Source organism: Numenius arquata, chromosome 2, assembly GCF_964106895.1.
Source record: "Numenius arquata chromosome 2, bNumArq3.hap1.1, whole genome shotgun sequence".
Classification (NCBI taxonomy): domain Eukaryota; kingdom Metazoa; phylum Chordata; class Aves; order Charadriiformes; family Scolopacidae; genus Numenius; species Numenius arquata.
In genome coordinates this window covers 63,980,856-63,996,748 of record NC_133577.1, presented here as the reverse complement: position 1 = coordinate 63,996,748, position 15,893 = coordinate 63,980,856, and the positions used below count along the sequence as shown (strand labels likewise).

Below are 15,893 nucleotides of genomic sequence, written 5' to 3'. Positions count from 1 at the left end.
TAGGAGTGATTTTTGTCTACACATGTATGTGCCGGCAGAACAGGGAGCTGGGATGGTATGTGTCTTGCAGGTGATATATATATGGATAATACTCGGGTGCTAGAAAGTACAGCGTATGGCGCGTTACGAGGCCACACTGGGATTTAATAAGCCCGTCAAACTAGGCGGGACTAAATTTGAAATCTGGGGCATACCTGAGCCCTGCCTGTCCGGGTGACTCTGCATGGGCGGGGTGGTGGGGAGGGCAGGAGGCAGCGATGCAGCGGGCAGAACTGCGGAGCCTGTGACTTATTCCCCAGCCGAGGGTGACACTGAAGCGCAGAAGCAGGTGCCGGCTGCGGGGGCCCAGGCTGCCTCCCCCCCTGCAGCCCAGAGCCGGGCTCCTGCAAAGACCTGCCGCCGCTCACCCGAAAGGGAAGGAAACACCAGCCGAGACACCATGGTAAGGGGGGGATGCGGGAACGTGGGAACGCCAGTGACACGGGGACCGGGAGGAGTGTGGGCGAGGGAAGGCAGCGGGATCGGATGTTGTTATTGGTGGTTTGTGCCACAAACCCCTGATCTCACGCACCCATTACCACGTAGGAGTGTCAGAAAATCTCAACGGAGCTGTAAGGCATGGCGGACCAAAGTTTTCTTCAGAGAGTCTCTAGTTAGTGGAATTATGAGATAACTTACATCTAGAGTCTTAGCTTTTTAGTTCTTTCTATTATGACTATATTTTCTCAAGACAGGTTCATTTCCACATGAGATAATAATTTTCTTTAGAAATAAACCAAAAAAAGTTACTTACTTCTGTGTCTGTTTGAAATTAATTTATCCCCAATGGCTGTACTATACATGTCTGTATACACATCCCCAAATATCTATACATGTGTGTTTCTGGAGTGCATGAATGTTTTTATATGTGTATGTGTTAAAGTAAGTATAAAGTGCCTTTCATTTTTATGATTTGGGAAGAAATTAAAATTTCTTCTTTTAAAATTAAAATTCTTTGGGAAGAATTTAAAATTTGGGAAGATTTGTAGAAATGTCTCAAAACCTCTTAGAATGTGAGAAATCCATTTCACCTTGTACCACAATTTAAGTCTAGCGCCGAGTCTTATTTTTGGTACAGAGGACTATGTTATTTTCTGCCACTACAGCTGCAGGTCCAAAATGAGAGCGCTCATTTTGCCGGCAAGATACGCACTTCCACAGGCTCCCCGTGCCTTAAGGCAGACCTTGCAAGCGTGTTTCGGGAATAGCTGGGAGACTAAAGTCTGCATTTGTACAGTAAATACTTAAGCCAGGTAACATTATGTTTTTTTAATAGAGTCAAAGATGTCCCATGTTTAGTTTCACAAAGGACCTGGCCCCTTCTACTGTCTTTTGGTAGATAAAAAGTCAGGTCCACAGTTTGTAAGACAGGTCCTGGTACGTTAGCGATGGGATGTGAAACATGAGTTCGGAGTAGACTCCAAATTTAAATATCACGTAGAGATCAGTTTACTCTGCCTGTGACTCCGAAGAAGTCCCACTCTCTTCCCTACTAAAAGTCCAATGCCTCTTTTCAAGCTGTTTACTATACAAAATTAGAAACCTCTTTGTTCCTGTCTTGTCTCCTTGTCAGAATTTTTCCAAATTACTGCTGGGGTAGGAGAAGATGGAAGCGAAGGCAGGAGTCACGGCAAGAGGTCTGGCTCAAAGGGCAGGGTTGAGATACTGCTTCAAACCAGCACAGCTGAAAGCTCAGTCTAAAAGGCAAATAACTGGTTCTGCAGTCTTCAGCTGCGCTCCTGTACTAAGCTTTACAACATTTACTTTATAACGCAATATTCACTTGCTCATCTGTGAGAAGACAGACCAATTCCTCTACTGATCTGAGAAACCAAGCAAAGCGGCTCCTTAGGTTCCAAGTATTGCTTAACTTGTAATTGTACTTTTGCTTTAAAAGATATTCTTTAAAAAAGTCACCTCATCGCCATGTTTAAAGGAAAAAAATCTTGTGTTTTTTTCTTGCTGCCAGCCTCACAGATTCACTCTGGGGTTTAAAAGAAACGCGGGAGCCTGTCCTGTGCAAAATCAGCATTAATTGAATTCTCTAAGCCCAAATATGCCTTCAGTGTCTCCTGAGCAATCCTCCAGATGAGGAGGACAGACCTATGAACCCTCATTGTCACTCAAATAACTCAGATACTTTTGCACAACTTGGTTGAGAAAAACAAGGTTGTGCAACTACACCTGAGAGCACGTTACACACACTCCTGCATACACATTTGCAGGGTCAGCAACTTACAAATGAGTACTGAACAGAAATAACATATTTCATCGAATGAAATATTTAAATTGACTTTCCGTATTCATTTGAACTTCTGAGGATGACTCACTGGGGCAGTGGCGACTTCTGAAATTCCACTCGCTTCTGAAAAAATATCTTCAGTTATGTTTCTAAAACATAAGCGTATGTCAATTTGTGAAGAAAACACTGCTCCAGAGATGATGCTGCTCACACATTCTGCCTGAGTGTTTAGTTTTTTGGGGAAGATGCATTTCACTCTCAGATCACAGGATGATTTTGCAGGATAAGCAGTTACAGAATTAAAAAAAAAATATTAAAATTAACTGGCCAACTCTGCTATTAAGTCATTGTATAACTCTAAATGAGACATTACAAAATAAAAATGAGTGAGGACCACTCTCTGGCCTTGAAGCCAGGTAGCGTGGCCTGCTTCATATTTAGGCATCTGAATTCTCTTTCCCTCTCCAAAGCTAGGCAGTGGTCAGTGAGCTGCTCATTGGAAACCATTCTTGACAGTGAGTTGCATTCCGGATGGTGCCCAGGCATTGTCTGGGAAAGTATGAACTGGCAAAAGGCAAAATCGTGCCAGGGAGTGTGCTAATAATCAATCAGCACAGGCGATCACAGGCCAGTGTTCAGTACTACAACCTGACCCTTTCTTACTCCCTAGTATAGACAGGGCCACTGAGGTCACGAAGACAGAGCTCAGAAGACAATAATTACAATTGCTCCAAAGCAGAAACTGAAGCTGAAAAACTCCATGTCTGAAACTGCGCTCTCCTTACAAAACTGCCTTTCACCACACCCGGTGTTGTAATTGTCTGGACTAACTCAGAATTATCTGCTTTATAATTCTATTTCTGAACTTACAGAATCCAGCACCAGGTCCTTCATACTCCTGTACTCTAAGTGTAAAGGACTTTGGAGCGATTGGCACCTGCCTATTTTAGGCTGGTGTTACATCCATTGTTTTCTTTTCATTGGAGTTCCTGGCTACCACAGGAACTATGTTCGAAATTATGCAAATGAGCATGCTATATTGGAATGACACTGCCTGAAGAAGCATTGGACCTGCAATGTAAAATTCATGGCTGCTCAGGAGCTTGAAGGAACATTTGTTTCAACTGAGAGAATCTGAAATAATTTCCTGAGGTGAATATTGCTTAAAGCAGTTCTTCCAAGTTTCCATTCTAGCCTGCTATCAGAGGGTAAAAGGATCAAAAGACATCACCTGCCTTGGGTTACATGAGGTTGAAGGATACCACATGGCTGTGTCAGGTTCCAGCCAGGAGTAAAAATAAACTAAACTGGGATATGCTCCTCAGCAGGGCCAAAGCATAGGAAGAAAGGTAGGTTTCATGTAACTGAAATTAGTTTTTTTTCTGCCTGTTTTCATGTACCCATATATTACTGCACAAAGATCCCAATTTTTTAAAGAATGTCCCAGTACCTGGTGTATGTACAGTTTCATTGTGGTCATGGGGTTGAACAATCAAATGAAATGCGAACAGCAACAATTCACCATTTTGGGGGAAAAGCAATACAGTGGGAAAAAGTAACCATCAGGAACCAGGAGGACTAATGTTTCTGACCCTGTCTCTGTTCTCTCCCCTTAGCGTGAGTGCATCTCTATTCACGTTGGCCAGGCCGGAGTTCAGATAGGAAACGCATGCTGGGAACTCTTCTGCCTGGAGCATGGCATTCAGCCAGACGGCACCTTCAAGGAACTGCATGATAAAGTCAACTATGATGACTCTTTTACCACATTTTTCAATGAAACAGTCACTGGGAAGCATGTGCCACGAGCTGTAATGGTGGACTTGGAACCGACTGTAGTAGGTCAGTATAGAATTAAAGCTGGAAAATGGAGAAGAGCTTCCTCTTCCTAATATCACCACGGTGTGCCACCAACCTCCACTGGTACAAAGCAGCACACCCTTTGTATCTTGATCTACCACTAGATAGCATAAAATTAATTTTATTGTGACACAGAATGCTAGATTCTGTCACGACTCAATATGATTCTATGACTCTGTCTCTACAGGTGTTATAAACATAGCAACAGCAGGATCTTTAGCAGTTTAATAGCTAGTACACATGGTTTGCATGACTTCTCTTTGCAAAGATATTTAAATTTTAGTTTTGTTTATCCATTTTTTCCATTTGAATTCTGCTTTTCTCCAGTTTGGATCCAAAGTAGGAGCCTGAAAGTTTCCCTCCAGGAACAGAAGAATTTCTAAATACCAGGGCACCTGGGGAAACCTGATTTTCTTCACGCTTTTTTTCTGGTGACTTGTCCTCTTGTCGGTACAGGCTGTACAACCGACAAGTTCTTTAGAAGATAGCAACTTCTGTGGCTGCATACAAGCCACACTATAAATCAACAGAATGCAACAATTTAAAAATACTTAGGAAACAGTTTTCCCTTCTCCATCAGCATCTGTTTTTTTTTGCAGTCATGACCTCCAGTGACTGAAAGCTTGCACCAATGCCAGCAGCAACCAGAACTTGTTGGCACTGGAGCACAGCCATGCAGCTTCTTAGATTTTCTCTTTCTCGTTCAGATGAAGTGCGGGCTGGCATCTTCCGGGAACTTTTTCATCCAGAACAGCTGATCACTGGAAAGGAAGATGCAGCAAATAACTATGCCCGCGGCCACTACACCATCGGCAAAGAAAGCATTGATATGGTGCTTGATCGTGTCCGTAAGCTGGTAAGTCCCAGGTGTTTTGAAACAGCGGTTTGGATTCTGCAGAAGAAAGAAGTGCAGAACAGGTAGCTTGTTAAATACAAATGATACCAATAGTTTAGAAGAAATTGCAAGACATACAGAGGCATCATTGCTAGTCCAAGAGAGAGAAGCGCAGTAGTTCACTTCCCAGCTGTATGCCTTCAGAGAGTCTTAAAAAGTGGTTCTGAATATGTAATTTGTCATTATTAGCATGGCCGTGAAGCACCAATACTGATACACAAGGGTGAATTAGGCAATTCTACGTTGCTGGTTTCAGCTAGACTAACTAAAAGAAGTGTAAAGTTCAAAGAGAGAAGCTCCACAGATAAGAGTCCCATTTTTACATCATAAATTGAGCCAGTGAAGGAAGAAAAAGACAGGATTATAACCAGCACTTTCTCAAGAAAACCTGCCATGAAAGCTGTGCTGTGTAATGCTGATGACTGCTCTCTCTCTCAGCTCAGAATAAGCTCAGGTAGTGGATGAAGTGTTTTCATTCCTCTTCAGCCCCTATTCTTTCACTTTCTCTTTTGCTTTCTAGACTGATGCCTGTTCTGGGCTGCAAGGATTCCTGATCTTCCACAGCTTTGGTGGGGGTACTGGTTCGGGCTTCACCTCCTTACTGATGGAACGCCTCTCCGTGGATTATGGAAAGAAGTCCAAACTAGAGTTTGCCATCTACCCAGCCCCTCAGGTCTCCACTGCTGTGGTGGAGCCCTACAATTCCATCCTGACCACGCACACCACCCTGGAGCATTCAGACTGTGCCTTCATGGTGGATAATGAGGCCATCTATGACATCTGCCGCCGAAACCTGGACATCGAGCGCCCCACTTACACTAACCTCAACCGCCTCATCAGCCAGATTGTCTCCTCCATCACCGCCTCGCTGCGCTTCGACGGTGCCCTCAACGTGGATCTGACGGAGTTCCAGACAAACCTGGTGCCCTACCCGCGCATCCACTTCCCCTTAGTGACCTACGCCCCCATCATCTCCTCTGACAAGGCCCATCACGAGCAGCTCTCGGTGGCTGAAATCACCAGCTCCTGCTTTGAGCCCAACAACCAGATGGTGAAGTGTGACCCAAGACACGGGAAGTACATGGCCTGCTGCATGCTCTACCGAGGTGATGTAGTTCCCAAAGATGTCAACGTAGCAATTGCTGCCATCAAGACCAAGAGAACTATCCAGTTTGTCGACTGGTGTCCAACAGGCTTTAAGGTGAGTAGGGGTGCCCTGAGCCTCTCTCACATGTTTAAAGGGCAAGTTCAGTCTAGCAGGAAACTTGAATTTAAAGTTTTAGATCTTGCATGTTTTCCATTTGTGAGAAGAATGAACGTAAGGAAGATGTGTTTGTATAAAACGTGCGTTTTCTCCTTTGGACATCCCATTGACACAGACCCCTAAGTATTTACATAAGTGGAAATCTGAAGCGTATATGAGTTAAAATCTAAAGAAGTATTAATTTCAGACCTGAATTTTGAAAAAGCCAGTGAGTGTTCGCTCTGAAGCATCATCTAAAACTAAGGGAATACCAAAAACAATACAATAAATAAAGGAAATGCCTATATAAGGGAATCTGTCAGTTAACACCCTCATCCAGCCTCTCCCCACTGGCTACATAGCAGTGTTTGAAAACATAATTTCAATAGTAATACTGACATTACCAGTGGAAAAACATTAGACATACAAATATCTGCTTTAAGAATGAAAACTTATAACTGGGAACCAACTTTCTGAATTAGTTTCTATGGAGTATTTTGGTGAAGCTGTATTTTCAGTGTTGAGTAGCTGTTAACAAAACTGCCAGTGTACACTAAACAGAAGAATAATATAGACATTAAAATGACCATGTATCATACTGTTTATGACCTTATTAAAGCATTTACAATTTGGTAGTTTTGATAGTGCCACCACTCTACCCCAGCATCTGTAACTTTACTCACTTTTTTTTCAGCTCTTTGACTGCTTTCTGCTCTTGCCTTTTTACAACCTTCTTTCATATTCTTGTTTCCAGGTGGGGATCAACTATCAGCCTCCTACAGTAGTTCCTGGCGGAGACCTAGCCCAGGTTCAGCGAGCAGTCTGCATGCTGAGCAACACCACAGCCATTGCAGAGGCTTGGGCAAGGCTTGACCACAAATTTGATCTGATGTATGCCAAGAGAGCTTTCGTGCACTGGTATGTGGGTGAAGGCATGGAGGAAGGAGAATTTGCAGAGGCCCGAGAGGACCTGGCTGCCCTGGAGAAAGACTATGAAGAAGTGGGAACTGACTCATTTGAAGAAGAAAATGATGGGGAGTAATTTTAAAATACACTTTGCTCCCAGTGAGCACAGAATTGTCTGTGTATTGCACATGTCTAACATTAGGTGACCTTTTTTGTATGCAATATACAGAAATTTAGGAGGGGTCATGCTGAGACATCTTTTATTCCATAAATCTCAGATAAATCGTGCTGTAAGATACAATCGGTTGCAGGAATGCTCTACCACTCCCAGCAATGCAAAAAGACTTGGTCTTCTTCCTTGCACATTTAATGTAAGCCTTTTCAAGCTCTAATACACATGCTAAACCCACTATTTAAGCTTATAATGGAGCACAGTGAATCAGTGGAGTTTTCAAAGTTCTAATTTGACATCCTGTCACAGTTTAGCCCCAGCCAGAAACTATGTACCACACAGCCACTCGCTTACTCCTCCCCCCCGCTGGGATAAATTGGAAGAAAGAGGTAAAACTTCTGGGTTGTGATAAAGACAGTTCAACAAAACTGCAAAAGAAGAGAAAAATAATAACAATAATACTGATAAAAGAATAAACACAGCAAGTGATACACAGCGCAATTGCTCACCATCCGGAACCTGATGCCCAGCTCATTCCCGAGCGTTTATCCCTGTCCCCCTGGCCAACTCCCCCAGTTATATACTGTGCATGACGTCACGGGGTATCAAATATTCCCTTGGCCAGCATGGGTCAGCCATCCTGGCTGTGCCCCTCCCAGTTTCTTGAGAAAATTAACTCTCAGCTGAAAGCAGGCCGTTATCCACCCCTTATTCTATACCATCTATGTCATGCCCAGATCCTACGTTTTCCAATTAATCACTACCACTTTTCCTGTCTTTTTATGTATACACACACACAGAGGTATCATTCCCTTAGTCTATGGGCCATCCCTCTAAAATTCATTTGAGTTAAGTTCATTTAATCTATGACTTTTGGGCTCCGTCTTTCATAAGGGCAGGAAAGATGGTGTGTGCGGTGTTGGATTGTTGCATGCTACATCCGGAGGTCGCGGCTGGTGTATCTGGCATGGCCCATGCCCATGGTCCGAGGGCCGAAGATGTTGATCTCGAGGAAGCTGCTGGGCGCCAGCTACTGAAGCCAGTTCTAGTTTCATCACAGCTGCACTTTGCTCAGTTTCATCAAAGTTGATCCTTCATTAGTTTGAGTGATTCTTACTGTAATACCATTGATAGGGGATACAGCAACTGAGGTAGTGATGACATACAGTATGCAGGGTTATTTAACAATTAACATAATACAATTTAATTTATTGCCTATTTTCACCCAAAATCAAATCCCCTTGAGGTAGACATTGAACTTGCCCATCCTTCCGCATCACCCACAAAGTGCACCCAAGTCCTTGACCAAAAGCAATCCTGCGGATGGGTTTGCCTTTGCCTGGGACAGGACTAAGTCAGATAGTCTTCCCTAATATATTCTTCATGTGCACTACAGAGACTTTATCTCCTTCTACAGCACGTGGAAGTTTTGGTTGGGCAGGGCCAGCTCAATTGGTAGATCCCCTGGTGTTAACTAACCAGGTGGCTTTGGCTAAATGTGTATCTCAATCTTTTAAGGCCCCCCCACCCATTGTTCTCAGGGTAGTTTTTAACAGCCCGTTGTATCCTTTGATTTTCCCCGCAACTGGTGTATGGCAGGAGATGTGATATACCCACTCAATGCCATGCTTGTTGGCCCAGGTGTCTATGAGGCTGTTTCGGAAATGAGTCCCGTTGCCTAACTCAATTCTTTCCGGGGTGCTGTGACACCATAAGACTTGCTTTTCAAGGCCCAGGATAGTGTTCTGGGCGGTGGCATGGGGCACAGGGTATGTTTCCAGCCATCCGGTGGTTGCTTCCACCATTGTGAGCACATGGCACTTGCCCTGGCATGTTTGTGGGAGTGTAATGTAATCAATTTGCCAGACCTCCCCATATTTATATTTCAGCCATCATCCTCCATACCAGAGAGGCTTTAACCGCTTGGCTTGCTTGATTGCAGTGTACGTTTCACATTCATGGATAACCTGTGCAACAGGCTATTCCAGGTATGGAATATTCCTTTAGCCAGCTTGTCCTCTCTATGGTCCCTCTCAGCTTCTATGGGAAGCTGAAAAAATCCTTGATTAACATAAACATTACTTAGCAGCAACTAAAACAATATGTGTTATCAACACTCCTCAACACTCTTCTCATACCAAATCCAAAACACAGCAGCTACTAGAAAGAAAATTAACTCTATCCCAGCTGAAACCAGAACAGCAGTACGATTTTTCCACATTTGGGGGATAAATATCTGTGTTGTGAAAACAAATATCCTTTGTGGTTGGGTACAGCTGCAGCAGGCATAAGAATGTCTTTTCTGTGTCTCTGTGAAACTCTTTAAATGAGCAAATTCTCCCCTTTTTAAAAAAAAAAACTTCTTTTTTTTTGCATCATCCCTATTGAAAGCATTTCAGTATTCCTTACTCTCCCTGAATGTTCTTCCTCTGCAAGAAGCAGCCTCTGCTTTATCCAGCAGACCACTGTGTCCTCTGTGGCAATCTTTATTTAAAGCACCATGTACAAGTGAGTCTGCAATACAGGCGTTTGAATGTTCACTCAAAGATAATTCAAAGTAGTGATCAAAGATCTCAGATTTATAGGATTCGCATCTTGCTAGCAATGACAATTTTTCTTGACTAGGAAACTCCTCAGCAGGTTTTTATCTAGGTCTAGGTCCCTGAAGGAATGCACCCATGAGTGCTGAGGCAGCTGACAGATGTCATTGCAACGCCACACTTGATAATCTTTGATTGATCATGGTGATTGGGAGAAGTGCCCAAAGACTGCAGGAAAGCAAATGTCACTCCTGTCTTCAAAAAGGGCAAGAAGGAGGACCTAGGGAATCACAGGCTCGTCAGTCTCACCTCAATCCCTGGGAAGGTGATGGAGCAGCTAATCCTGGAAACCATTTCCAGGCACATGAACAAGAAGAAACTCATCAGTACTCAGAAGGGATTCACCAATGGGAAGTCATGCTTGACCAACTTGATAACCTCCTATGATGAAACAACTGGCCTGGTAGACAAGGGGAGAGCAGTAGATACCATCTACCTAGACTTGAATAAGGCTTTCAACACTGTTTCCCATAAGATCCTCATAGAGTAGCTGCTGAAGTATGGGCTGAATGAGCAGACAGTGAGATGGACTGAAAACTGGCTGAATGGCCAGGCCCAGAGGGTGATGATCAGCGGCACAAAGTCTAGTTGGAGGCCATTAACTAGCAGTACCCCACAGTCAGTACTGATCCAGTCCTGTTCAACATCTTCATTAATGATCTGGGTGATGGGGCAGAGTATATCATAGAATAATAGAATCATATAATGGTTAGAGTTGGAAGGGACCTTAAAGATCATTGAGTTCCAACCCCCCTGCCATGGGCAGGGACACCTCCACTAGACCAGGTTGCTCAAAGCCCCATCCAGCCTGGCCTTAAACACCTCCAGGGATGGGGCATCCACAGCTTCCCTGGGCAACCTGTTCCAGTGCCTCACCACCCTCACAGTAAAGAATTTCTTTCTGGTATCTAATCTAAATCTCCCCTCTTCCAACTTAAAACCATTACCCCTTGTCCTGTCACTACATCTCCTGACAAAGAGTCCCTTTCCGGCTCTCCTGTAGGCTCCCTTCAGATATTGGAAAGCTGCTATGAGGTCTCCCTGGAGCCTTCTCTTCTCCAGGCTGAACAACCCCAGCTCTCTCAGCCTGTCTTCATAGGGGAGGTTCTCCATCCCTCTGATCATCTTCGTGGCCCTCCGCTGGACGTGTTCCAACATATCCTGAGGAAGTTTGCAGATGACACAAAACTGGGAAGAGTGGCTGACACACCAGAGAGTTGTGCTGCCATCCAGAGGCAGGCTCAGGCTCAACAGGCTGGAGAAACGGTTTGACAGGAACCTCAAGAAGTTCAACAAGGGCAAGTGCAATGTCCTGCACCTGGCGGGGAGGAACAACACCATACACCAATATATGCTGAGCATCACCCAGCTGGAAAGCAGCTTTGCTAAAAATGACCTGGAGGTCCTGGTGGAAATCAAGTTGAACATAAGCCGGCGATGTGCCCTTGCTGCAAAGAAGGTGAATGGTATCCTGGGCTGCATTAAGCAAAGTAGATCATAGAATCATAGAATATCTCAAGTTGGAAAGGACCCATAAGGATCATCAAGTCCAATTCCCTCCCATCCCAATAGGATCAAGTCCTCTCAGGACTACCTGAAACGAACTCATATGACTAAGAGCATCATTCTGACTCTCTTTGAGCTCTGACAGGCTTGGTGCCCGGACCACTCCCTTGGGAGCCTGTTCCAGTGACTGAACGTCCTCTCAGTGAAGAACCTTTCCCTAATGTCCAGTCTGAACTTCCTGTGATGTAGCTTCATTCCATTCCCTCATGTCCTATAGCTGGTCACCAGAGAGAGGAAATCAGCACCTCTCCTTCTGCTGCCCCCCTCAAGGAAGTTGTAAACTGCAATGAGGTCACCCCTCAGCTTCCTCTTCTCCAAGCTGAGCAAACAAAGTGACCTCAGCCGCTCCTTGTAAGTCTTGCCCTCGAGACCTTTCACCATCTTGGTCTCCCTCCTCTGGACACACTCTAATATTTTGATGCCCTCCTTATATTGACATGCCTAAAACTGCACACAGAACTGAAGGTGGGGCCACACCAGTGCAGTGTAGAGCAGAAGAATCACCTCCCTTGACTGGCTAGCTACGGTGTGCTTAGGGAGGTCAAAGGAGGTGATTCTTTCACACCACTCATCACTGGTGAGGCCAGACCTGGAGTACTATGTCCAGTTCCGGACTTCTCAGTACAGGAGAGGCATGGACATAGTGGACAAAGTATGTCTTCCCTCACAGTTCTGTCCTGAATTGGGACCAAAACCAGAAACTGGAAGTTTCATACATAAAACATATTTATGTGTTCACACTGAGAAGTGACCCTGCTCTTCCAGTGAGAGGGGAGAAAGAGGGACCAAGTTAAAGACAAAAAATGTGATAAAAAATGGTAGATGAATTGCTTGCTGTGTTCTTTGAAAAGCTGCTGAAAGCAATGCAATGAAGAAGTGGAAATTATTGATCCAGTGCGGAGTACTTTATGCATTCTAAAAAACTGGGTGGTGAGTTCCTAACTTCCTGAAAGCTTTTTAAATCTCGTCCTGATCATCAATGTTACAGTTTATTTTATTTGCAAGGACACTTAGCGTCCTGGTTTCAGCTAGGATAGGGTTAATTTTCAAGGGGACACAGCCTGGGCAGCTGACCCAAGCTGGCAGAGGGGATATTCTATACCATGCTCAGTATAAAACTAGGGGAGCTGGCTGGGGGGTGGGAATCGCTGCTGGGGAGCAGGCTGGGCATCGGGTGGTGAGCAAAATTGTACTGTGTACTACTCGCTTTGTGTATTCTTTTGCCAGTATTATTGTTGCTGTTTTCCTCTTTCCTTTGCAGTTCTGTTAAACTACCTTTATCCCAACCCACGAGTTTTGACTTTTTCTTCCGATTCTCCCCACATCCCACCAGGTTGAAGGGGGGAGGAGGAGTGAAGGAGCAGCCAAGTTTGTTGCCATCTGGGGCTAAACCATGACACTTAGGATTAAAGATCCCTGTTCTTGCAGTTGTCAATGAACTCTTTGGAATGGTTTGGAGATTACTTTAGAAGCCCTGTGGCAGTTATCAGCAACTAGCAGCTTTTGTCAAAGTGACACTACACCAGGACGCCCAGCAGGCTGTGGATTTGGACACCCGAACACTGAATTGTTCAGTTTTAGCCATCCCTTCATCTCAGCACACTTTCTGGGCTCAGACTTCTGCCCGTTACCTGTTTTGGAAGTGGGGTGTCACAACAGATTTCCACAGGCAAGGCTTAAAATATTCTTAAAGAAGACAAATGCTCCTCTTAATTGAGCACTCAAGTTCTCACAGGGGTCATTACCAAAAGGCGCTACGGCTGCACGCTGCTTCACTATCTTCCACAGACTGTCAGACCTGGTTCCTGTTTAATCTCCAGTGTCGGTTTGCACTTTGCTTGGGTGGTTTAACTGTCTCTAGGCAACTTCTGGCTTAGCAGTTCTTCTATCTCTCTTCCTCCCTTCTATTAGGCGGAGGGCGTACAATCTAGCAATAGAAAAGGGGACATCACTAAATTTAAACCGTTGCCAAGAGGCTCTGCCAGAGTCACAGCAAAGATGCTGAGTCACCTGTACCCTTCTGCTCACCAGCCTCTACAGATATCCATACCAGTCTCCATGTGACAGTTCAGGACACTTTTCACTGCCACTGCTGCCTTGGTTGAAGAGCTCTGACTGCCAGGCAGCTGTGCTGTCTCCAACAGAACCAGGTCCTCCATAATCTGCCCAGAGGGTATGCAACTGGTATCTCTTCTGTGGAGACTGCAACAAGGACAGCTCTGACGGGCTCCAGACAACCTCTTTGAAAGCCTCCTATACGCTGTCTCCTTCCCATGGTTCAGGGAAGCAGGGTGGGGGCTGCACTAAGGTACCCGCCAAAGGGCTGGAAGCGTATAAGCGTACGCTGTCCCCACCTGTGCTAACAGAAGAACTGAAGACAGTTTAGCCTCTCTCCATGATGAATCCATGTTAGAGTAACCCTTCCCCCAGAAGATGCACCCAAAGAGATCTGTGTTACATGACAAAGGGGAGGCAGTGAACACCCCTTCCCATCATCATCAGGGTTGCATTCATCCTCCTCCAAAGACATGGAGTCTTCTAGCCACTCCCCCATAGGGCTTACTTTTTAGTTCAGGGTGCAACAGGAACAAACAGTATGTTAATAATAAGAACACATGTCACTTAATGCCTTGTAGAGCATCTTTGCCGCAGAAATATTATCACAGACTTCCACATTCAACTCCTAAATTGCCTCTATAACCACTAAATGTCTGTATAATACAGGAAGGAGACGGCAAGTCAGGGCTATGTTAAGCCGTGGTTTTCTTCCCCACACCTGTTTTTTCTGTAACATTCCTTGAATTTAGTAACTTAGTAAGACAACAGCTGAAGGCTTCTGCACAGCACATGTGAATTCAGTTTGTTAGCAGCTCATACAAGGGGCTTTTCTGAGGGGTAAACGAGTGCCCCAAAGACACCAGTGAGCCTCTAGGGAGCAAAGAAAGGGAAGCAGAAGCCACCAGGAGCTCTGCACAGCCTGTGGAAACAGCAACACCTTTCCCCTCATTAACCCCTCATGTCCTGCTAAACCAATCCTACAAGCAGAAATGAAGGGTTTAGGGTTTGAACCTGTCCCTGGGGACCGTCTAGTGGCAGCTGCAAGGGAATGACATGGTGTCTCTGACTCAGCTGGAGTTCCTGCATAAAAAGTAGGCAGGTGTGCCCTGTCAAATCACACAGGGACTCTCCCTTCTGTGGTCCCAGAGACTCAGCCTGTTTCACACACATATCAGGACTCCCTACGTCACCCGCACCATTTCCTTGGTCAGCAAAGCTCTGCAGGGCAGCATCACTTACCTTTAAACTCTATCTCCTCAAGTGGAACAAAGCTGGGCCAGCGGCCATCCTCTGACAAGAAAAGTTCCTTTACAGGATGCTGCGCCCCTCCGTTCCTCCTGCAGACACCCAGGAATGAGACAAAGGGGGAAGCCTGGAAACCCAACATACACGCTGGAGAAGTGGCCACCCAAGCATTTCTGCTCATCCAGACACAGGTCACTTGTTGAGGTCTAAAATCTCACAGCTCGGGTTGGCGCTGGAGTATTTGTTTGCCTTTGTGCTGCCATTCGTATATCCTGCTGCACACCATGGCTCACTGTCAGACGGGAAACTGCTGAGCCTTTCAGTTTGCCATGTGGGTTAAGTTTCTAAGTGAGTTACTTATTTGGGGTTATTTTAAACGAGCGATTTCTTGCTTCTAGGTAGGGTACTGTAGGCCTTGACAAGAGATCGGCTTCTCAGTTGCTTTGGTGGTTAAACCCCACAAACGTCAGGCCGAAGACACGTCTGCTTTTGAGACAACTCAACTTTTTTTTAACAACCAACCATGTGAAGTCCGGGCAAAAACCCTGAGGTACTGCATCTGTCAAAGAAGAAGTAGGTTGTTGGTTTTTTTTTTTCTGCAGAGTTCACTTTCTCAACCCTGCCTTTAAAGCTCACTCTTGCCTCTGCCCAGAAGAAACCAGACTGAACCAGATGGAGGTGTTGGAGCGTGGCAGGGGGGCCGCTGCCTTCCCCCAGTAGGGTGGCTGTTAAAGGAGAAACCGCTGCCGGAGCATTCACACACCATTCACGGTGTTGCACACACACACTTAATCTCCGGCGTGCTTCCTCTGCCTTCAGGCTCGACCCTAGGTTTCCTGCAGCAGAGTCTCAGATGTCAGGGTTTGAAAGGTACAGGAGGCAAGAACAGCCTGGGCTGGGTGCCTCCAAACAGAGGGACCCTGAACAAAGAAATCCCTGGGCAGTTATACCCTCGTGATCCATACACCTGCCCCACACGTGCTGTCCACGTGTCTTTCAGTCCAATGATGATTTTTGAGCTGGGGTCTTCTAACATCTAATTGGATTATTTTTCTGTGTCCAGGCAGGCA

At 45.3% G+C, this 15,893-nt stretch overlaps 1 protein-coding gene across 2 annotated transcripts; it reads left to right on the top strand.

Annotated features, from left to right (window-relative positions):
• Positions 1-226: 226 nt before the first annotated feature.
• LOC141462484 (tubulin alpha-8 chain) lies at positions 227-7,853 on the top strand. 2 transcript variants are annotated; one of them, XM_074144351.1, is made up of 6 exons: positions 316-442; positions 1,146-1,292; positions 3,898-4,120; positions 4,846-4,994; positions 5,554-6,234; positions 7,031-7,848. In XM_074144351.1, exons 3-6 carry the CDS (start codon positions 4,093-4,095, stop codon positions 7,316-7,318), a joined length of 1,146 nt encoding a protein of 381 aa, XP_074000452.1. In that variant the 5' UTR covers positions 316-442; positions 1,146-1,292; positions 3,898-4,092; the 3' UTR covers positions 7,319-7,848. The 2 variants fall into 2 exon arrangements, with proteins under 2 accessions (XP_074000451.1, XP_074000452.1); XM_074144350.1 differs by lacking the exon at positions 1,146-1,292 and having other exon boundaries at positions 227-442; positions 7,031-7,853.
• Positions 7,854-15,893: the final 8,040 nt, after the last annotated feature.

Bases quoted from the DNA above. Each gene is read 5' to 3' on its own strand.
- LOC141462484 (XM_074144350.1), top strand. The intron at 4,995-5,553 runs GTAAGTCCCAGG...TTTGCTTTCTAG, and splicing joins TTGATCGTGTCCGTAAGCTG to ACTGATGCCTGTTCTGGGCT. The intron at 6,235-7,030 runs GTGAGTAGGGGT...TCTTGTTTCCAG, and splicing joins GGTGTCCAACAGGCTTTAAG to GTGGGGATCAACTATCAGCC.